The sequence below is a fragment of the Pteronotus mesoamericanus genome, unplaced genomic scaffold (assembly GCF_021234165.1).
Source record: "Pteronotus mesoamericanus isolate MK-2021 breed Mesoamerican mustached bat unplaced genomic scaffold, CSHL_Meso_final scaffold_21, whole genome shotgun sequence".
Classification (NCBI taxonomy): Eukaryota; Metazoa; Chordata; class Mammalia; order Chiroptera; family Mormoopidae; genus Pteronotus; species Pteronotus mesoamericanus.
Window position 1 is genome coordinate 4,181,296 of NW_026555310.1, and position 24,240 is coordinate 4,205,535.

The 24,240-nt window shown below is 39.9% G+C and overlaps 1 protein-coding gene across 3 annotated transcripts in view; it reads right to left on the reverse strand.

The window, feature by feature from the left end:
• The window catches only part of DIP2B (disco interacting protein 2 homolog B), a 215,057-nt gene that overhangs the window by 12,436 nt on the left and 178,381 nt on the right, over positions 1–24,240 (reverse strand). For all 3 annotated transcript variants that reach the window (XM_054591118.1, XM_054591119.1, XM_054591117.1), the window contains exons 23-33: positions 21,480–21,681; positions 15,070–15,179; positions 14,851–14,931; positions 11,244–11,367; positions 8,828–8,949; positions 7,250–7,361; positions 5,003–5,112; positions 4,383–4,513; positions 2,418–2,586; positions 1,435–1,605; positions 329–390 (exon numbers count right to left, since the gene is read on the reverse strand). In XM_054591118.1, the coding sequence (XP_054447093.1) occupies positions 329–390; positions 1,435–1,605; positions 2,418–2,586; positions 4,383–4,513; positions 5,003–5,112; positions 7,250–7,361; positions 8,828–8,949; positions 11,244–11,367; positions 14,851–14,931; positions 15,070–15,179; positions 21,480–21,681 (1,394 nt within the window). The remainder of the gene's footprint in view (positions 1–328; positions 391–1,434; positions 1,606–2,417; positions 2,587–4,382; positions 4,514–5,002; positions 5,113–7,249; positions 7,362–8,827; positions 8,950–11,243; positions 11,368–14,850; positions 14,932–15,069; positions 15,180–21,479; positions 21,682–24,240) is intronic.

Consider the following 24,240-nt stretch of genomic DNA (forward strand, 5'->3'; position numbering starts at 1 on the left):
TACAAACAAAAGGATGAGGAAGAGGGCTGGCTTTCCTGAGGCTCAGAACGTTTCTTTTTAAGGATTTTATTTATTTATTTTTAGAGAGAGGAGGAGGGAGGGAGGGAGAGGGGAGAGAAACATCAATGCGTGGTTGCTTATCATACACCCCCAAATGGGGGCCTGGCCCACAACCCAGGCATGTGTCCTGACTAGGAATTGAACCAGCAACCTTGCAGTTTGCAGGCCGGCACTTAATCCACTGAGCCACAGTAGACAGGGCAAGGCTCAGAACTTCTTATGTTAAGGAACTCTATAATAAAGAATGAGCAAAATAAACCTACTGTACCTGTCATGTCTTAATGATTTCAGATCTACATACACAGTAGTTGGATCAGGCCCTGAGGTTCCCTAAAGAAAAATAAACCAATGCATTATTTAAAATTTAAATGGCTATATTCCCGTATTCTATACTTTCAAATCAAGAAATAGATAATTTAGCCATATACATCAAAAACCCAAACTCTATTTGGAAAGCTCACCCTCTCTTCAACCAGAGGAGGCAGGGTGCAGTCAGTATCTCCAAGAGACTCGTGGCCTGGCTTTATCCTTGTGTTTCTCCCCTCCTCCCCTGGGAGGGTGGGCCAGGGGCCTTCTCAGAGGCCAGAGAAGCACGAAGGTTACCAGGCTGAGGACAGTCCTCATCCCTGGATTCAAAGCAAGGACAAGCTAGGTCAGCATCCATGGGGCTTTCAAAATTAACACTGACCCAAGCTGACCACAAGGGGCCCACACTTGGGGTCCAAGGTTAAAGCATCATCTTGCTTCTTAAAAGTCACTTGACTACGGTCACAGGAGACCTGAAAGTAACCACCCATGTGTGCTCCTTCTTTTAAACTCTCACTCTTGCCCATGCCTATATTTGCCTTCTTAGTCTCTAAGCTCCATAAAACCAGACTCAGTTCTTCTTGGTTATTTACCCATCAGGAATAACACAGCAAAACTGCCATCTGGCTGGAGAAAAGAATACAGGCTTATTTGTGCTTCCTTTGCAAAAAAGTTATTAAAATGTGGAGGAGACAGAAAAACAGAAGGTAAGATATAAATAAAATCCAAAGGACACAGAAATCTTCTCTGGTCATTGTTGTGGACCATAAAGCTACTATGAATAGTAAACATTTACATGGCTGCTCAAATGCCCAAAAAAGCTCCAAGTGTGTAGCACCTAGTAACTCAGTGATTCTATAGAACAATGCTGTGAAGGATGATACTATTATCTTCATCTTAGAGATGAGCAAAATCAGGCACAGCAATGTCCAAATAAAAAGCCCACAATCCCACAGCAAGTTAGTGGAACTGGAGCTCGTGCCGGGCAGTCTGTCTTCGAGGCCTCTGCTCCAGAGCACCACACACTCCCCTTCCATTTGTTCCCAACCAAGAGTTCACGACAGTCACCTGTAAACATATTGCTACATTGACTCTTGATCCAAAAGTGGTGCTGACAGCCCGAGGAGACAGACCGATGTCTTTAAAGAGTTTGGAAAAGGATTGTTGGAGGGCGATACGAGGTCGCTCCTCGGCCACCACCACACACGTCCGGATGCAGGAGAGGTTGATTCCTCTGGTCTGTAAGACACCATGCATGTGGGCTAACGTTAGCAGGATCATAAAGGAACTGAACAGGCATGGCCATTGCTCTATCTTTTTGGTCAGCAAAAGCCAAGGAACTATCTCACCTTAGACACCCAGAAAAGACAAGTTTTCCAAAAATACCAAGGCATTCCACTAAAGTCATTCCCACTGGTAAATGTGCTCTTTCTCTATTCCTTTTCTCTTTCATCTAAAAATCTTAGGTTTCTCAGCAATCCATTTTTATCTCTCCCCATTCCTGTACCTTATATTTCTCCCTATTTCAAATTGGAGAGATGGGACTAAGAGGAAAAGAAAGAAATCTAGCACCCTGGAGATCATAACTCTTGCCTCTTTCTTAAGGTCATACTTCTCTATTAAAGAAAATTCAGTGTTTTCTGACTTTCCTGTATGCTAGTCAGACAAATGATCATTGGATACAGACATGACTGAGCTACCCTTTTGTACTTGGGGTCGTCCCCAATCTCTCGTATTCTGAGGTTGCGGATTCTACTGTGAAAAATCCTATTGGAGGTAACAGTTCCCTTTCACCTTTATATAAAGTTGTTCCCATTCAGCCTCCCAACCAGTTTCATCTTCTTCTCCACAAATTAAGACTCAGATTACACTCTGAAAGAGTGCAGTAAATTACAAAGTGGAAGACAGAAACTTCCTGAGGTTTCCAAACACCTGTTTGACTGCCTAGAAGTAACCAAGCAGACATGCCTGTCAGCCCCTCCTTAGGATCATACCTGCCCCACTTCTTTAAAACCTCTCAGGATTGGCTACTTGCTGCAGCTGCTTCTTACCTTTAGCACCTCCACCTGGTTTCCAAGCCCTTTGGTGCAGAGCTCCATTACTGAATAGGAGCAGAATGTATCCCTTATTTTGTACTGGTTGACAGTGGAAAGCCAGAGGAAAAGGTTGTTTTCTAACTCCATAGGAGGAATTAAGATGGACTGGTGACCTGAATAGACACTGCAATGAAAAAGGACAAGAGCTGACATTCTCAAGTCGTCCTAGGTGTCTTGATGTTTTAGAAGACCATCAATTCAACAAATATTCACTGACCACGAAGGGCAGCACAGGGTCCTATTAGATACAGAGGTCTAAGAAGCAGTCTTGTTCACATGCAACTCACAGGACACAATAACTATAAAATAAGGCAGACTGTGGTATGTATAGTAACTGAGATGGGAATAAAGGATGCCAAGATCATAGAATAAAGAGCAAGTCATTCAAATTAGGAAAGGTGGGGGTGGGGGTGTTTAGCTGTGTAGGAGGCACTTGAGCTGCAGCTTGAAGAACGAGCAGGAGTTTGACAGGGGCTGGAGGAAGTGAGGATGCTGATGCGAGGATTCCAGGCAGAGAACAGCGTTTGCAAACGCACAGAGGTATAAAAGCGCATGGCGTGTTTAAGGTGGACAAAAATAGTAGAAACACTATTGAAATATAGTATTTATTTCAGTGTGAAATACTAGAGCTCAGGATGCATGGGCGAGTGGTGAGAGGTGAGGCCAGAAGGACTGGGGTCAAACTATGAAAGGGCTTCACTATCGCGTGAAGGAGTTAGACTTCACCCAGCAGTCATGGCAGCTTTACGTTGGGACAAAACTAGAAACATGGGCGAGGGCCTGCAGACACGGGACACTGAAGGCGAAGACACTCAGGAGAGACGGGAATAGTCTCGGTGAGAGATGATGAGGGCTGCAACTCCGACAGTGCAGCCGGGGTGAAAAGGAACGGCCGAGTCACGTATCACACATAATCTACAGCCACGAGTCCTCAGCTTCCCAAACCTGAGTGTAGGTCAGAATCCCCAGGGGCCAGGAACCCTGTATTAAAAAACGCTGGCCCTTCTCAAGGGGACAGAGATATCCAGCCAAGCTATTACCAAACCGACTTATTTGTTAATTAAATTCACTTCAGAACAATACCCTGAACAGAAAACTAAATTTTAATTATGTTGATAAAAAATAAAAAATAATGGAATTGTGGTCTCCACCTTTGGAGATCTGTTAGTAAGTTTGGGAAAGGCCCATCTCTCTTTTTTTTTTTTTTAGACCCCTAGGTGATTCCTATGTATAGATACAGATTTAGGAACAACTGAGTCAAAGGACATGACATTTAGCTGGATGTGAGACATACAGAGAGGTTGATGATAATGCCCAAGTTCCTAGTTTGGGCCCCGAAGTGAATGACCCCATCCTAACAAAGATGGGGACACAGACGGGAATGGGGAGTTGCACATGTCTGTGAAGGATTCATGGAGACTTCCACCCAGGAGTTGAAAATGTAGGTTTCAGGTTCCCTGGGCGGACAGTGGAAGGACTGGCAATATGCTTTCTGTTCCACAAGAAACAATCTGGCTGGGGCGGACGTGCTACTTTCCAGCCACATGCTGTCACCCCACCTCATTATATTCCTTCCTGTCAGGCCTCGGGGTGGCGCCTGGCAGTCAGAGCATGACATATTTTACCCAAGTACCATCCTTCTGCTTGGCTCTACTACTAAAATGAGGATTACAGGATGGAGCAGAGAGCAGGTAGTAAGATCACTGATCTTTTTGTAAGGCATAAAACTACAGAAAAGAAAAAAAGGGAATACAAATACAACTAAACCAACATCAGAGATACATTAGGTACAGAAATTCTAGGAAAAAAATCAGCATTTTATCGAAACTACCAAATTAAGGGAGCAAAGGGAAGGCCGAGATGGTCAGAGCTCCCACAGACATCCCCACGCGTTACGGTTCTTTGCTTTTCCATTCCTACCTGCAGAGACACCAGAGTGCAAAGCCAAGTCCACAGTAAGGGTCAAGGCAGATGGCGATCTGCCGAGAAGAGTACAGCTCACACTGGAGCTTGATGGCTCTACAGAGAGCATTGACTGCAGAGTGGGACATCTGGAAAGTAAGGAACATGGCACAGGATGAAACATCCCACTGCAGAAAAACAGCTCCACCGATAGTCTTGAGATGCTTTGAGTGCCTCAAACTCCTCAAAATGATGTGTATTTTTCACTAGTTCAAAAAGTTTAATCCAAGTCTAACTTAAGGTAACAAATTTCTGTTCACCAGTCAATACTGAGTTTTATAAAATACGAATCTGTAACTTCATACTCTCTGTAACTCTTATTATCTGTTCGCTTGTATGCTAGGTTCAGAACACGGCATAACATAAATTCCTTGGGATAACTTATTCCGGAAGAGCCGATGCTTTTATTTAAATATAGTAGGGACCCTTGATCCTCCGCCTACTGGTCTCTGGTACAACCAGCTGGCCTCTACATCTGAAGTCCCCAGGGCACTGGTCATCTCTATTTTTTGCAGGCCTGGCATTTTACCAGCATCCAGTGAGAGAGAGAGAGAGAGAGAATCTCCAGACTATTCTACCTTCACTCCTGTAAGCATGCCTGTTGTAGAGACACTAAAATCAAGATACGCCAACATCTCAGGAGTAGGTGGCTTGTACAGCTGGGGCAATCTTTTCCTGGGTAAATCATCTGTAAGGAAAAGAAAAAAATCTGATGTTAATCAGATATGTTGGAACATGAAAATCGTTGCTCTTTAACTGGTTTTCTATGGCCCTGCTATGGCTGAATTTAGCTTCTGGGATTTACTAAAGCTTAGGCTTCTCATGTTTAACCAAGCAGCTTACACATGTCACTCCTAGACATGGGTTGGAGTTAAGGACACCACCAGACAATAAGAACAAGCAAATCTATATCAGGCATATGTATTTACTAGGTTAGTGAGGGGTATTATTACAGAGTAGCTGAAAAATAGTGAAGCAGACTGCTGATGTTCAAACCCCACCTCTGCCATTTTTCAATGATGTGACCTTGAAAAGTTATTTAACCTCTTTGCACCTGTTTCCTTATCTCTAAGATGGTAATAATACCATCCCTCACAGAATTGTTGGGAAGTCAATTCATTCAAAGCATTTAGAAAACAAATGACTAAATCCTCAAAAAGCGTATTGTTACCATGCTGATTTGAAGTTAAAGTTCATTATTTACAGTTTGGAACATGTTATATTAACCGTGGACTGCTTTAAAAGGTGTTTTCCTCCAGGTTAACATAGCAGGTTTTTAGCAATAATTTTATTTCTGTACCTCTCACTTTCCCTCCAAATTTGCTTTATAAATATGTCAAAACCAAGGACATCAAGGCTGTCTCTGGCTCCAGCCATGCCTTTTTAACAGCTCCTTTGGCTTTCTGGATCAAGAAGCAATTCTGACTCTGACTTTTAGATTTCTCTATCATTGGGCGCCCACCTCTGGTCAAACCGAGAGCTTTCTCTATCACCTTCAAGCCACCTTTGTGAAGGGTAGGGTCATCCATGTGCCTAAAGAAACCTTCCTGGTGTCTGTATCACAGCCCATATTTCAGGTCTTCCTGAAATGTGAATGAGTCCAACAGTCATAGTAGATCTGTCTTTGTCTGTCTGCATCACTAACACCAACACAATCCATCTGTGCTACTTATTGTATATGACTGTGCTTGAGTCCTTAAGCAACAAATGCAAAAAAAAAAATTCTAGGTCAGCCTCTGGCACACCATAAGTACAAACGCATGTCCTTCCAGCATTTAAGTACGTATTAAATGTTTGTCAGGTGAACACTATGTGGTACTTACTGAAATTAAGTTAGGAAGGAAATTAATGGTTAAGAGGCTGGGAATGGAGCTAAACTGACTGGGTTTGAATGTCAGTGCTACCACTTAACTTCCCTGTGCCTCAGTTTTCTTATCTGTAAAATGAGGATAAAATTTACACCAATCTAATAGAGTTGGTGCGAAGTTAAAAATTAGGTAGTACGTGTTAGATGCCTGGCCCATAGTAAAGCCTCAATAAAGATGTTATGATTATGTGTGAAATGCTTTACATTATGTCATTTTCATCTTTGTAACACCATGAAGTAGTTATTATAACCCCTATAATAGACAGTTCTGCCCAGGTTAGTGAGGATATTCAGAGAAGAACGGAGTATTAGGATTTAAACCCCGTCTGCCTGACTCCGCAATGCACACACTCCCCTGCACCATTCTCCAGGGAGCCCTGTGCCTTAGTCTCTTCTTTAGTCGAAACACCATCTAAAATTCACGCACTGTATGGTTTTCAAAGAACTTTCATATCATATTGCATTTGATATTCTCAATAACTGTGAGTCTGGTAAGGGGAGGTAGCGTTTTAGAAAAGGCTAACCTCGGACAAGGTTAAGTACTAAAGCTCAAACTAGAACCTGACCTTCTGACTCCTATTCCAGTGCTGTTTCTGCTATATCACATATAGATACAGGCTGCATCAGATCTTCTCAGTATTTTACATGGCCTTACATGTATATGGTCGTATCCAGCATAAAAATCTAACCACCATTTCATGATGCCAAGAGTAACAGCAAGACATTTTTTGTTTCTAGAGTCCTTAGCATATTGTGATCTGCTTCTTTGGAACTGGCTGTTGCAGTATCTGGCCTTTTGGTAATGTAAGCTGAGTAGGTATTAAGTTTTGCCTCTGTCTTAGCAAAGGGAGTATGTTGTGACATAAGAGCTACATAAACATCCTTGGCGTAAGAATTTATGAACTTTCAGGGAATAAATGCTCTTGTTGCTTCAACTCTGGAGAAGTCTCCCCTTCACCTGTGTCAATGATGGTTGGCCAGGTTTTTACATCCACAGCTGCTGCCGCCTCTCGGGACTTCAGTAACCTCATTAGCATCTGCGTGGTGAGAATGCAGGCGGCTTTGCTGACCTAGAAAACAAATGAACAGAAATAAGCACCAGGAGGCTTAGCCCCCATGTAGCACCAGAGGCTCTGGTTGCTGCTAAAAGCAACTCGCACACCACAATGGACAGCAGTACTAGTTTTTCAAAGAACACACACAGGACAATGGAGGTCAGTGGTTCCTCTTACATTGTCCTTCTGGTAATGTGTAACACTTAATCGCCCCAGAATGATGGACCTGTTCATGACACGAGTTTTATTTACAACAGTGATACTCAAATATTTCATAGCTCTAATCTCAGTATGGATCCTACAATCTTTTGGTTTCATGAAAACCAAAAGAAAATACAAAAGCCCTGGCTAGTATGGCTCAGTAGATTGAGTGCAGACCTGCGGACCAAAGGGTTGCCGGTTCAGTTCCCGGTCAGGGCACATGCCTGGGGTTTGGACCAGGTCCCCAGTAGGGGGGCGTGCAAGAGGCAACCACAGTTTGCTGTTGCTCTCCCTCTATTTAGAAAAAAGAAAAAAATGAATAAAAATAATATAAATAAAAACATGAATTTTGTAGTCCTCAGGAAATGAGAAAAGTCAGATGATCATCTCTGAAGGAACTAATGTTTGCAATAGTTTAGTGAACAGCTGGTAAAACTAGACCTAGAACATACCCTGAATTTGAGGAACTCTGTGCTTTCACAGAAACTAAGCTTTTCTGCTCACCTACACATAAAAATGCAAAGTGCCTGCTTCCCACCTTCCCCATAAACTCTGTCAATGGAAGGAAGCTTCCCTCCCTGCCGCTCTGGCTCATCTTGCAATGACAAAGGCATGTTGCTGAATTGAAAATAAAATTAGCTTTGGTGAACATGTTTTTTTATGCTGTAGGCTCCATCTGCTGACAGAGCAATAGTTCTTAAAGAAACAAATATTATATAAATTGGAATTTTGTAACTCTTTGCTTTACAGTACATTAGGATAAAAGATTTGTTAATATAAAGAGATTTATCTCATTTTCCTCAATTCTCATGTCCTATACAAACTTCTATCACTTCCAGAGCAAGATCTGGATACTTTTTAATACTATGCTGAATCATATATAGACTGAATTTAACCAAATTAATTAACCAAAATAAAAGTGACCTGACATTGGGGAGAATTCAGTTTGGCATATAAAATTATCTTGGTTATTTTACAGAAAAAATACTAGAACATTTTTTTAAAACGAGGGAAAAAACAAGTTTTACGGAGAATTACCACGATAGCTTTGCTTCTTTAATGTTCACAATAAATGCCCACAATTTTGTATCTCACCAATAACCACTTTGGAATAGTCCTTCAGTGAATAATGCTGGTCACTTTGGTCAGATTAAGGAAAAACGGGCAGTTTTCAGGATACAGATTTGACTTTGATTCAACAGAACTGGAAAATTAGTAAGGTCCTTAGTTGTCTGAATCTGGATGTTATAAAATGAGGACAAGATACACTTGGTACTTACATCGACAATCATGCGGACTGTGGGCAATGTGGCGGTAAGGTTCTGAGTGTGAGGAGGTCGGACAGTCACAGGTATGCACCCCGCATAAAGGCAGCCATAGAACGCAGCAATTAACTCGATGCCTGCAAGACAGAGTTGCTGAGCTGCCCAGCCCTGCAAAACTAAATGGCAGGTCTTCCCAAACCAGTTTATTAAATCATGTGCCAAATAATTTATTTAGACCATAATTTAACAGAGACACTAGCAGCAGAAATGTTTAAAATTGAGAAGGGATAGAAGGGAAAGGAGGAATCACATAAAACAACTTTAAAAATATATAGAGAGAAGCCAAGAATCAATAAGAAGAAAGGAAGTCAGAAGTATAAAAAACTCTTGAAAGATACCTGAAGAAGGTATTTTTATATCATTTCTTGATGTCACTTAGGAGAATTAACTGCAGAAATTAGGGCTGTTGAACTTAGTAAATAAAAGAATGGGGAAAGGACAGATTAGGAACACCTGAGCTTTCTCTAAATGCATAGAAGGCCACCATGTGGATAGGACCCAAAAATTCCAGAACTTATAAAAAATTGTGTATTTATTATTTTTTAAATAAAGATTTTATTTATTTATTTTTAGAGAAGGGACGGGAGAGAAAAGAGAAGGAGAGCACCATCAATGTGTGGTTGCCTCTTGAGTGCCCTCTACTTGGGAAGGGACCTGGCCTGCAATCCAGGCATGTGCCCTAGATTGGGAATTGAACTGACGACCTTTGCAGGCCGGCACTCAATCCACTGAGCCACACCTGCCAGGGCTGTATTTATTCTTACATATTTAAACTTGAGTTTCCTTCAAAGTACTCTCCATTTGATGCAATACATCTATATAGATGTTTTTTCCACTGCTCAAAACAGTTTTAGAACTCGTCAATTTTGATGCCTTTTAGTGCTTCCAACATTTTTTATTTCACGTCTTCCACAAGGGCAAAACATTTCCCTTTGAGGACTTTTTTCATCCGGGGAAACAAAAAAAGTCACTTGGGGCAGTATCGAGTGAATGAGGGGTAGGGCAGGGATCATACTGTCTTTGGGCAAAAGCTGCTAAACATTCAGCATAGTGTGGGCAGGTATGCTCGTAAATCACCCATCATGAAATGGGCAAATGTGTTGAAAAGAGTCTTCAAAAAAAAATTCACCAAAGCTAAAGGCAGACTCTCACAACAATGCCAGCCAGTGACACAGATGGGTTCCTAGAACAATGACCCGGGGCGGGGGGGCGGGGGGAAGGAAGCCTGTACGACAAAGGGTTGGCCCTCCAAAAGATAGTTCCACTGTTTCTGGGTCCTCTCCTCATACGTGAAGAGTGATTAGACTTCTAACATGTAGCTCCATCAGTGGGCACAAGTTATAGGGAGGTAAAGTGTGTCTCCATATGAAGAAAACTGCATAGTTTGGACTTGGTGGGCAGGCCACCCGCCAGCCTCCGCAGGAAGTGTTCTGCCCCATCTCCACGTCATAAACTATATGAAAGATGGTATCACAGAAACACCACAGGAGGGATTCCTTTACCAGATGACCTTCTAAGAAAACTTTTTAAAGAAATCCTCATCCAAGGACATTTCCCCCCGCCACTGTTTTTAGAGAGAGGAGAAAGGATGGGGGGGAGAGAAACAGAAAAAGAGAGAGAGAAAAACATCGACTGATTGCCTCCCATATGCACTCCAACTGGCAATCAAACCCACAACCAACCAAGCCACGCCAACCAGGGCCTAAGAAATCTTATTATCAATGTAAATAAAATAGCATAGCAATCACAGCAAAATCAAATAAGGAATATAAAAGAGCTGGATATATGAGCGTGTTAGGTGGCAGAAGGATAAATACAGGAACAACTCAAATATTTCACCTAAAAATTGGAATATTTACATCAAACTGTCATCAAATAATTCTTAGTCCCTCTAACTGTGAAGACAAGGTTGCTGAATTAAATTAGAGCATGGAAAATGAAAGAAGCAGTAATCGAGGAACACTACACATCTATCATGCTATGAAGAATTTAAAGTCAAAAGAGTCCATGGACAACTTTCTTTGGAAGCTGGGTTAAAATGGTCTCATTCCTGAACACTCCTAGAAACAAAGCATCTCAAAACTCAGGAAGTCTTCCTTCATTCATTTGATATTTACCATAGTGCTGGGCACTATGTTTAGATGATGGAAATATAAAAGTAAATACAATAGACTGGGTCCCAGAAGAGCCATCACGCTGCACAACTCCAGGGACGAGGCTTGCTTTACACTTTAGCCTATGTGAATAGCCCTTCTGGAGTTCGGAGGTGCACAGTCTACATGGTCATATATGGTGGCCCTGAGTTCCTGTCCTCTTACAGTTTGTAGTCTAGTAATGGAGCTTAAGTCCAAACTACCAACTCAACACTCACCAGGTGGATAGAGCAACACCACGTTGTCGCCTGCATTCAGATGTCCCTTATCTCCAAGAACTGATGCAATCCTTTCTGCTCGTTTATGAAGCTGAAGGCAGCTGGCTGTGCACACAGTGGTGCCCTTTAAACAGGAGGAAGTATAGCTCATTAAGAAAACAAAACAGAAACAAGTATAGCCTATCTGACATTACACAATACCTGAAAGGTTTGTACCGTGGTAGATTATTTTTAGCTAGTTATCAATTCCAGTGAAAATTCCTCTACTGCCAAAAGACATGCGCGGTATTCTTTTTTTTTTAAAGGTACTTAGGGAATATCAATATTAACTTAAATCAAACATATGTACTTATAGTCTTTCTTATTTAAAATAGCTTTAAAAATATGCAAGGACTTTTTAAAAAATTTAAATGTGGAAATAAGAGTAAAAGGAAAATAAAGGAAATAAAAGTAGGATGAGGGCAGGAGTGAAGTCAGGACAATAAATGTGGGCCATATGGTCACATGCATTGGCTGGACACTAAGCATATATTTGGCTCAGACAGCAAAGATGTACATAAAACAGTAACAATTACCAGCAACCTGCTAATAATAAAGATAAGCAGACTAGAAAATGGACAACTATTCCTGATCCTGAGAATAATTTCACCTGTAGGTTTTCATAAATATCCTTATCATCAATTCAAATTTCACTGAGCTGGGCTTTTTTTTTTTTTAATTGAAGTGGGGAGGGAGGGAAGAGGGAGAGACAGACAGACAGACAGACAGACATCGATTTTATTGTTCCATTTATTTATGCATTCACTGGTTGATTCTTGTATGTACCCTGACTGGGGATTGAACCCATAGCCTTGGTGTATTGGGATGTTGCTCAAACCAACTGTGCTACCCAGCTAGCACTGAGATGGAATTTTTAAACCCTCTTTCCCTTGTAAAAATTTCCCACAAATGGGAAAGTGCATAAAATGTAAATGTATAGCTTAATTCTAAAAGAAAATCATAAAACAATCATCTGAGTAAGAACAAGCATGACATGAAAAACACCACTGCCAACAACGCAAAAGCACTCCCATGCGTCCGCCCAGGACAGCCTTCTCTTCCCTCCACAGGTAACCGCTATCTTGCCTTTTTAATGTTAATTGTTGATTTCTTCTTCTTAGTATTTTTATCACTCATGAAATTTTGAATTTTATATATAGGGAATTTTAATGTGCATGCTTTTGTGCTTTGCTTCTTTCTCTCAACATTATCTTAAGAGATTCTAGGCCGCAGTGCCTAGATGTCCTTTACTCATTTTTGTTGCTGTATGTTTAATTGTATGAGCACACAACCATTTTTCATCCATTCTGCTGTTGACAGACACTCATCCTTGTACAATATCCTGGTGCATAAATATATAAGTTTTGGTCAGCTCGACCTAGAAATGGAAGTGCTGGGTCATTGGGTATGCCTATCTTCAACTTTAGTGGATAATGCCAAATTGTTCTTTGTTGTGCCAGTACCACATGGTCTTAATCATTGTAACTGTCTATCTTAAAAAAAACTCATGATAAAATGAGTTTTACTGAACAGTTTCTTTTAAAAATATTTTTAATTTCAGTAATATAAAATAGGACATATTCTGTATAGAAAATTTGGAAAATAAAAATATATAAGATGTAACCACTATTAATATTTTGGTATGTATTTTCCTGTTTTTTTAAAATCATATATATAAATTCACAAGCAATATTTTTAAAAAGTATCACATCATACTATCTTCCAGAGGCAGTGTAGTGCCTTAGTTAAGAATGCAGGGTCTGAAGACAATTTGTGTTCAACTGAGAGAGCTAATTTCCTGCCCTACTACTAACCCTGTGACCTGAGGCAAGCTGTTTTATGTCTCTGTGCCCTAGTTTCCTCAACCTTGAAATGAACGATGAAATTATAAAGCACCCAGAACAGGGTCTTCAATAAGTACTCAATTATTATTAAAGATTATATCCAAATTTTTTTCTACTTACACATTATGAATATGTTCTGGATCATCAAATTTTTCTCAATATTGTTTTGAATTGCTAAGTAGTATTTTATCATGTTTATATACCATAATTTATTTAGTTAATTGTCTATCTGTTGGGCATTAGGGTTTTAACACTAAAATAAACATGCCTCTGGCAAAAGTTGGGTTAAATTCCAAAGACCATTTCTTACATTCTTCTTTTCGGTCCACGGTACAGCAGCTAACTAAACGTCAGTAAAAAACAAATTTCCAGACATGAGGGAACAATGCTATATGGTTATTAAGCTTTCTGATAGGCTGGCTGAATCCAAGGTACAATATTAGAATATAAAGAAAAATAAATGACCTACATGTCCTTTAGTCATCCATATATTACTTCTCTAACCAAGAAACAAGCTTAAACTTATGCTCACTAACAAAGTAGAATGGGAAGTATGCTGGATTGACATCTTACTGAAATGGAAGGACCCAAATGAATCATAGGCTTGAAGAGAAGCCCACTTCACATAAAGATGGAGCAAAGAAATGCCTAAGTTTCCACTGAAGGTTTTTAATGACTTTTCACTAAGATGCACAGCATATTTTTCTCATTAAGTTCTATCATTGACAAAAATTCTCAAAAGTGTGTGTGTGTGTGTGTGTGTGTGTGTGTGTGTGTGTGTATGTTTGTGAGAATCTAGGGGTTGGGGGGGAGGAGGGCAGACCCTCTTCTGGTGAGAAATACTGTTATATGCCCTGATCACAATACTTTTAGCCTTTGACTCAGTCATTAAAACAGGTCTCAGCAGACTTCCACAGAATGCATAACTTAAAAAATACAATGTTTACAACATATTTGAATAACTTGCTGAACTGAATAAAACTGTTTAATAAACCTCAAAAAAAAAATGTTCTGGTGAACCATGATTAGAAAGTGATAGTTAAATGTACTCTTGAGTAATTTTCAATTTGCTTTTTATCCATTAGCAATAAATCATGTAAGTATATACCAAAAATAACTCTGGTTTTTAACATGTTGATCTAGCCCTGACTGGGCAGCTCAGTTGGTTGGAGCATTGTCCTGCTATGTCAAGGTTGTGGGTTCGATCCCTGGTCAGGACACACACAAGGATCAACCAATGAATGTGTAACTAAGTGGAACAACAAATTGATGTTTCTCTCTCTCTACTCCTTCATCTCTCTAAAATAAAAAATAAACAAACAAACCAATAAATAAAATAAAGGTTTATCTAACGTCACTTTCTTCCTGGTAGAAATTGAAGAATTAAAAGTCAAACTAGGTAAAAAAATTACGTGACATAATGAATTCTATCCATCTGTAGATCTATGTAATTGCATTGTTGACCTCACCGTTCCTAATAGAACTAAATAAAGACTATTTTATTGTAACACAAGAAGAGACAGTATTAGATAACACTGTAGGAGGTCTCCTTTCAACCTTGAATAATTGCCCAATTCATCCTCATATGCCAAAATGAGGAGGAAGCAGCAACTCCTTCCTCAGAGTTGGCAACAGATATTTTCTGATGAGAGAAAGAGATCAAGAGTGTCTAAGATACTCCCACCACATTCAGCTGATTTGATACACAACTGAATTTTTCATACCTTTGCATTTAACAGCATGAAGAGTACATGGTCAGGAGTTGCCTGGGCTCGCCACTGTAATATCTCTGCCAGAAACTGGTGCTAAAGTTACAAAGCAGAAAGAAAGAATCAGGGTCGGCAACTTTTTAAAAGTTGGATAACACATCTCCCATCTGCTACGTGAAGTTTAAGTTCTGTCCTTCACTCGTTTGTAAAAATCCACACTTCTGGAACACTTACCTTCCTCACCAAATCATTCTCTTCAATCTGCCCAAGATCCCTTCCCGCAGCCTGTGCTATACGCTTTCCAGCAACCAGGTTCCCGACCATCACAGAAGCAGGGCCTACTCCTGTAAGTAAAGGCACAGTTCAGCTCTCCGGAGATGGAAATTCAAGCTATATACCTGAAAGCATTTTCAGACTGACCAGAACTGGTTCAAACGGACTGAGAATTCTTCTAGGCACTGGGAACACAGGAGCAAACAAGACAAAGAGTTTGAATTCTAGTAGGGAAAGGCAACCAATAAGCACATACATAAGTAAATACAAAAACAAACTAGGACCCGAGGAAAGCTGGAAAGTGGAAGGTGCAGGGGAGCAGGTGGGTTCCTATGGCCTGGGTGTAGGGAAGTTTCCACTCTGAGGAGGTTGGTCACATCTGCTCCAATCACAATTCAACCCCAAAAGCGGGCTTAACAGTAATGAGTATCTGATCTAGAAAGAAATTTCCTATCAGTGAGGACTGAGAGTGAGCTTGTCAAAAGTGTGACAAGTGCTTAATTAGAAGTGAATAATGACATCCAGATTGTAGGACATTCTATAAGACAACTGTCCTGGAGTCTTCAAAAACATCCATGCCTTGAAGATAAAGGAAGGCTGGGAGCTTCTAAATTAAAGGACACATCAGCCAAATGGAATTCATGACCTTGATTGGATACTAGCTTTTTAAAAAATCATCTATGACAAAAAAGTAGACAAATACAAAGATGGCCTGTGTACTACTAGATGAAAGCATTATATTAAGATTCAATTTCTTAATAGGCTAATGGCATTGTGGTTGACTAGAAAATGTTTAAGAGAATGTTTTTATTCTTTGGAGATACAGTGTCTCAATATTGCTGAAATGCTGAAGAGGTAGGGTGCCATGATGTCTGCAATCTACTTTCAAAGAGTTCAGAAAAAAACAGGGCAACAACTGGTGAATCTAGGAGAAAGTGTATGGGTGTTCATGATACTATTTTTTCAACTTTTCCATAGGTTTGACACTTCAAAATAAAAAGGAGAAACTCTCCCTCTCTCAAGAAAAAAACGCTAATGTTCTGTATTTCTTTCTTGGTGGTCACATAAAGATTAAGACTCTACCAAGTCAGACTAAGAAGATAACAGTACTTATTGTCATCTGAGTTTTGAGTAATTTTGATGCTATGCTTAGATTTATATTAAATATCTTTTATTTCCAAAATTTGTTGCTCTTGAATACATTGAAGCATCTGAAAAAAAAAATCACTTAAATCATAAATCACTTTGAAAAATTCAGGGAATCTGCGTAAAGGGGACAAAGGGAACTCTTTGCACTATCTGGCAACTTTTTGTGTGAAATTATTTCAAAATAAAACATTAAACATTTTTTAAATCAAATTAAAAAATCAAAAAAGGTAAAGTACTCCAACACTTTGAATGCTGAACACTTTTAGTTTACAAAATGCCTTAATGCAATTTTAAGTATAATATGCAAAATTCCTTCCTAAGAAACTGCATAGCAAGTTAAGATATATCATGTTGGAGAGGCTTTTATATAGGCGCGACTCTGTGTATTTGACTGTGTGAGTTGCCTCATCCTGAATTTACACAGTAAAATAATAAAAGTGTGACATTTAAAAAAGTGAATTTTTCAGAGTACTTTAAAACAGCAAAAATAGTTCCTCAGCAACTTCCTCAGGTCCTTCTAGGTACATTTCTGAGTCTATGGGTCAGAAAGAGTGAAAAATAACTGAAAGCAGTAACATCTAGGAGGCCAGTTGCTGACACCTTTACTGTACCTGTAAATATGCCTTATTTTTCCCACAAAACTGTACATTTCCTGTGGTAAAGACCACTAGTCATCAGCTAACCCCAATATCTATTTTCCTCTTCCTTAAAAACAAAACCCCCAGTTTGTAGCTGGGCAGATCCCTGAAATAAAGACTATATTCTTCAGCATGGGATAATAATATAAAAGAGGAAAAAATACATGCAATTTTTACAGAATATGTTTAAAGGGGCAGGGCATTCCCTTGTTTGTCTTTTTCTCCCACCCGCTAGCTGGAATGCAGGTATGATGACTGGAGGTCAGGGGGCCTACAGATGGCTGTGACAGACTGTATTATTTTCTTTTTTTAAAAAAATATTTTATTTATTTTTAGAGAGGGGGAAAAACTTTGATGCACGAGAGAAACATCAATGGTTGCCCCTCTCACGCCCCCTATCAGCGACCTGGCCCGCAACCCAGGCATATGTCTGACTGGGAACTGAACCAGCAACCTTTCATTTTGCAGGCTGGTGCTCAACCCACTGAGGAACACCAGTTAGGGCGACTGTATTATTTTCTTACAATTCTTCCTTTCCTCCCTGTCCTTGTTGTGAGTTACATGGGAGGCGTATACCTATCCGCTCCACTGACTTGTTTGGGACAATGAAATATTAGAAGACATGACACAAACAAAAGCTTTATATATGCTTGTGTGGTTTGGCTTGGCTTCTTGCTTTTGCCATCTGCTTTGAGAAAAATGTGGCCCAGGTAGTTGCTGGTTCCATGATGAGGAGACACATGGAATGATTCTAACCTAACCCAAAGCCTGGAGGTAAGCCAGGCCCAGCTGATCCCAGCTAAGCTCCACAGATCCACATTCCATAAGTGAAAAATAAATGCTTTTTACTTTAAGCCACGGAGCTTTAGAGTTATTTGGCATGCAGCATACCTATAATAATAGTTGACTGACACAATGCCAGAGCAAAAAGGTGGGCAATCAGAACCATAGCGGTGGAGGAGCTGCCATCCTAGTCCTGGACTGCCTTGCTCTGCCTTTCTTTTACCTGAGAAATTGACAAATTGTCTCTTGTTTAACTTGCTGTTATGTTCTTCTGAAACCTGAAGCCAAAATCAGTCCTAACACGTTCCCATTCTTTAGATAATAGCTTCAATAGGTATCTCAATGAGATTTACCCCCCTGACTGGCTTAACACTTTTTCCACCTTCCCTTCCCACTGTTTTCCTTTTCCTTTTTTAAAAATCTCATTCCTACCCATCTCAACTTTCTGTATTCTTAAACCCCGACCTGTCATACAATCCCCACATCATCTCCGCCTTGTGATTTTCAAGCTGCTTTGGTGTGATCCACATGCATCCCACTAAGATCTTAGCAGGTAATCACAACAGACTCCAAAAACAGACTCCAAACCTCATGCTTTCTTTCATCAGACAGGTGGATGTTAGGCCTATGTGGGCTTAGGAATAAATCTTTTAAATATTTTATCATTTAATAAAATTAGATGAAATCTGGCTAGCAAAAGCAATGTTTTAAAGCAACTACTATGTCTTTAAGTAGCATTTTTAAGCATCTACTATGACATGAAAGTTTTGTCAAATGAATCCTAGATTAAATGCTTTTTAAAAAGGATTTTATTCATACAACAAATGAACGTAGGATTTCAGTGGTAATAGGTTTTGAGATGGAGAAGGACTGTGTGTTTTATGTAACTGTCAGATGCCTAGGTAATATAAAGATACTTCTTTTTATACAATCTTAATTAGTAATATACAGACCTCTTGATTTTAACTGTTGTTTTAGAATATTAGGCTCCATAAACTTATTTCCACGAGCAGAAACTGATGAGTATCACATATACTTTAGCTCTACATACACTGTTACTAAGGTTAGCTGCTGAGCTGACAATAACATCTAGATAAACAACTGTGATATGATCTTAGCCACCAGACCACTGAAGTAGTAACTACTGCAGAGCAGCGTATATTAACATTTTACTATCCTGATAAAAATATCCTAGAGAGTCAGAGGCTTACCTACATTTTATTATTGTACATTCACATTTACTTTTCAGTAAAAGCTATCTTACAGAAATATATATAAATGCCACACTTCCCTTTCCCTTCCTAATCTTCCCATTTTTATCTTCTCATCCCAATGCAGCTGAAGGCTGACGTGCTGATGTACATAGAGTGTGTGTGGTGCAGTAGGATCAGTAAAGGCAAGATTTTGGCTGTCACGTGTGGTATACAGGAAACCAGGAGCCTCTGATTAACTTCTCAATTAATTGAAAAAAAATCAATAAAACTACCATCAATCAACTACTTCGCTCGACCACATCAAAATTACAACTAAAATATAGAACCACCATCACTTGGAACCATCAGAAATCAAGTTGAATGGAAGCCTGACAACTATGGATTTAAGAAACCACATCCATCCAGACTGAGCCACTGGTGCCATATCTGAGACTCCCATCAACCTGCCTGACACTGACCCAACTTGGGGATCTCCAGAGACACGGCCCCACCCTACTTACAGGCCCTCCCAGCTGCTTTTCCATAAGAATGACTGGTCGTAGCTCAAGTATCACAACTTCCTAAATCATCTCAGACAAGCAACAACTGGCCTCAGTGGGCCCCAGGCCCAGCGCTAGCAGCAGCTGGCCTAGATTCACAGCTTGGCTTTGCCTGGGAATCTCTAAGCCCAGCACAAGTAGCAGCCATATCTGATTGCTTACAGTTCAGGCAGGGTGGCCCTGGGCAAAACATAGGTAGGGGCTTGACCTTGGCCTGCACCACCTGGGAAACCCCAGGGGCAGCACATCGAGAGGACAGCTACAGACCACGTCGGAGCACCACCACCCTGCCCCTGCACAGCTGACCCTCTACAGAGGGCAGATGTTTGTGGTCAGTGGTCACGGCCAGCTCTTGCAGCTGACTGGCCTGGGTAAATCCCTCCCATTGACCTGCCAATAGCAACCAAGGCTCACCTACACAGGCAGGCTGTACTCAGACCATACAAAGGGCACACCTCAAGTACCCAGCTTGGGTGATAGAGAAGGCTGTGCCACTGGACCGTATAGGACACTTACTATATTAGGCCATGCTACCAAGACATAGAGTCAAAACAGCTCTATCTAATACATAGAAACAAACACAGGCGGGCTGCCAAAATTAGGCAACAGAGAAACACAGCCCAAATGAAAGAAGGGATCAAACTCCAGAAAAAGAGCTAAACAAAACAGAGATTAACAATCTATCAGATGCAGAGTTCAAAACACTGATTATAAGCATGCTCAATGTACTTAGTGAGGACCTTAGTAACATTAAAAAGATCCAGTCAGAAATGAAGAATACACTAATTGAAATAATGAACAATTTACAGGGCAACAACAGTACAGCAGATAAAGCCGAGAATCAAATCAATGATTTGGAACAAAAGGAACCAAAAACCAAACAGAACAACAAGAAGAAAAAAAGAATCCAAAGAAATGAGCATAGTATAAACAACCTCTGGGACAACTTCAAGAGGTCCAACATTCACATCATAAGGGTGCCAGAAGGAGAAGAGAAAGAGAAAAATATTGGAAATCTATTTGCAGAAATAATGAAAGAAAATTTCCCTGATTTGGTGAAAGAAATAGACATGCAAGTCCAGGAAGCACACAGAGTCCCAAACAAGATGGATGCAAAGAGGCCCACTCCAAGATAAATCATAATTAAAATGCCAAGGGTTAAAGATAAAGAGGGAATCTTAAAAGCAGCAAGAGAAAAGAAGTTAGTTACCTATGGGGGAGTTCCCATAAGACTGTCAGCTGATTTCTCAAAAGAAACTTTTCAGGCTAGTAAGGATTGGCAAGAAATATCCAAAGTCACGAAAAGCAGGGAGCTACAACCCAGCTTACTCTAACCAGCAAAGCTATCATTTAGAATCAAAGGGCAGATAAAGAGCTTCCCAGACAAGAATAAACTGAAAGAGTTCATCATCACCAAACCATTATTATATACTTAAGAAAAAGATCAAAACTATGAACAACAAAATGGCAAAAATACATATCAACAATTGAATCAAAAAAACAAACTAAGCAAATAAGAACAGAATCAGAAACATGGGAGAACATTCTGATGGTTGCTAGATGGGAGCAGGGTGTGGGGGAATGGATGAAGGGGTGAGGGGACTGAGAAGTACAAATACATAGTTACAGAATAGCCATGGGGATGTAAAGTACAGTACAGGCAGTGGAGTAGTCGAAGAATTTACATGCATGACCCATGGACATGAACAGTGCAGGGGAGGGCGAACTGCCTGAGGGAATAGGGGGTGCTGGATGGACGGGGGCAAAAAGGGAAAAATCAGGACAACTGTAATAGCATAATAAAATATAATTTTAAAAACCTTAAAAAGAAGAAAAAAAAGTATTACTCTGAAGAGGGAGCCAACAGTAAACTCAGGGAAGCCTATTCCACAGGGCCTCAATCCTCCCTACTTTCAGTCAACTGATATCTATTCTTATGTTACTTATTTTTGTAAGGATTAATTCTAGAGAAAAAATCATGCTGAGAAAAGAACTCAGATTCTTGAATTTACAATTTTAATATTAGATATTCAAAGCCAGTGTATTACCTGGTTGCTTTTGTCGGGGTTTTGGCAAATTGGTCACGCATGTATGTGGACACATGAGGATATTACATGGATGTAGAGATCCTTCCAGAAAGAGATGTTTCGTTTGAGATATATGAATCCCTCCCAGTGGAGTTTTTGGCAATGTATTGGCAGGCACCAGAGCAAGACAATAAACCCCCACTTGATGAATGCTATCGATTGCCTAGAAAAATAAAAAGAAAAATATTCAATGAGATTAATTTTACTTCATTTGACATCATCCTAACAGAATTCATTACTATGTTCCAGGATTTTTCTTTCTCTATCCATTCTATTCTAGGTCTAGAATCTGGTGGATTATTAAGATCCCGTATGTCTACAAAGACCTAATCCTTTCAGTGATGGTAGAGGTCAACGTAAGGGGTAAGATGCAAACTAAACGGGCAGAGGTGAACACTGATTTGCAAGCCTCAATATGGTCCCTCCTGAGTCATAATGTAAGAAATTTGTTTTGGTTCTTTTAATATTTTAGCTGCCCAACACAGATCAAGTAAACTGAGTTAATAGTGGTTTTGTTATGAACACAACAGAAGCTCTGTAAGTGGGCCCCTGTGTAAGTGGATCACTAAGTTAGCAGGAATCCCTGCTGCAAAACATGTGGACAAGGCCCACCACTGAGCACTGAAGGCCGCCAGCTCCCTGAGCGCATCTCTGAGCATCGGCGTGCTTGCTTCTATACTTTTACTGCCAGTTGTCCTTTTCGTTGTTCACATTTAATTAACCATTAAATCAACTGATAAAATATGAATGCAAAACAACAGAAGAGAGTTATGCTTTGGAAAGACTCATTAAAGATGAGCTCCTAAAAAACCACTGTTGATAGGTATGGGCAAGTGAATTCTAAAAGGTAAGGACTGTGTGTTTCAGTCCCTTCAAATACTTTTTTTTTTTTAAAGAGAATTTTTATGAGTTTATTCATACCAAACTGACAACATATGCTAGGAGCAAGATCTCAAATGTTCCACAGAATGACAGTCCCACAGCTTCTTTTATACATTTTAAATTAAGGAGGGGACATAAGGAAGATTACATGAAGGTTGCTTCAACCACCTTTTAAAACTAACTGACCAACCAAATGTACCAGTTGAGAGAGTTCTACTGTATTATCCACAAGCCTTACTGAAAAGGAGATAGAGCCTTAAAAGGAGAATGCACCAACAGTCATGATAGACCAACAAGGGCAAACAACTAAAAAGGGCAAAAGAATAAACTGGAAAATCAATACTCCTCAGACTATCCTACTAATCAACAGAGACAACTGTGAAATGGCAAGTCTGGCAGAGTTCCTAAGACTTTGGCATCTTAGAGTGTACAGAAAGTTAGCAAATGACACGTAGCCTGGATCCCCTACTGAATACACCGTATTCTGGTTAAGCTGTCTATTGACCACCTTCCTTAGAATGTGTTGAGTTAGGTATTTAGTTTCTTATACATAGACCTGGAATGAAACAACCTCTGGGCTCTACCCACCAGAACATATGGTATCCTTACTGTTTTACTATGAATCCAAATGCTCCAAGCTGAGAAGCTATGGAGACTGGGAAAATAATGCCCTCTTATTTCATGTCCAAATCAGACCCAAATGACTTTTACAAGAATTTAGATTAGTAAATTAACACAGCATTTAATTCCTTTAGTTGTTTTCCAGGGGACAGTAACATACATCTAAGGAATTTCAGTTTCCTATGATAGGAAAAAGAAAACATAATTTACTACAAGATTCAATCATTACGCCCGAAAATTCATTCTGAACAAAATAAGAAATTTATTTTTTTGAAAATATGAACAGTATAAAAAAATATTCTCTTTGCAGGTCTGATCCTTAGCCATCCTTCAGAGATAACCCAGTCCCGCCTTCCTCACTGTCTTTCCATCTAATGCATCGTCAGTAGATTCTCTTACTTTTCTCTGATTTTCCACTCCAAATAGCCTACATTATGTCAGCTGATAATTCAGAATCACAGACCCTGAGGACAGGAAGAAATCTAAAAAGTCATCTAGTCCTATCACTCATTTCATACTTGCATCATTTCTACAACATTACCGCTGACTGGCAGTTCATAATCCAAATGCCCCACCAGACAAGTTAGAGATACTGGCAACACTCCCAATGACATATATGTTGCTATGGCAAGGACAGTCCATGTTTCCTTTAGACCCTCCATTTATCCAACACACACTTACGGAACCTACTAAGAAGATGTGCTGGCTGGCATAGCTAACAGGTTCTGGGGACTGAGCAGGGAACAAAAGAAATAAAGTCTGGGCCTTCATGGGGCTTATAATATAGTGGATATAGAAAACAATAAATATAAACATACTTATATGGTGATATGTAGAAAAATACAGAAAAGTGAGGGCACAGAGAGTAAACGGGAATGTTACTTAAGAAAGAGTGGGTCTCTAAATTCCTTATTGGTGATTATGCTTATGATTATTATATTTGCTCTTAGTAATAATCACCATCATTTACTAAATGCAGGCACTAAAATATTTCAATTAATTATCTAATTACTATCAATTAACCCTCCTAATAGCTCTATAATATAAAAAATGTTATGCCCACTTTACAGATTAGGAAATAAGCTGAGGTTACGTAGCCTGCCTAAAGGCAGCGGTGCGGTAGGGAGCGGGGACTCAGAGCGGCATGCTGCATGAAGACTAAGCAAGGCCCTCTCAGCGCTCTGGCCTGGCCCCTTCCAGAAACATATCCTTTAAACTG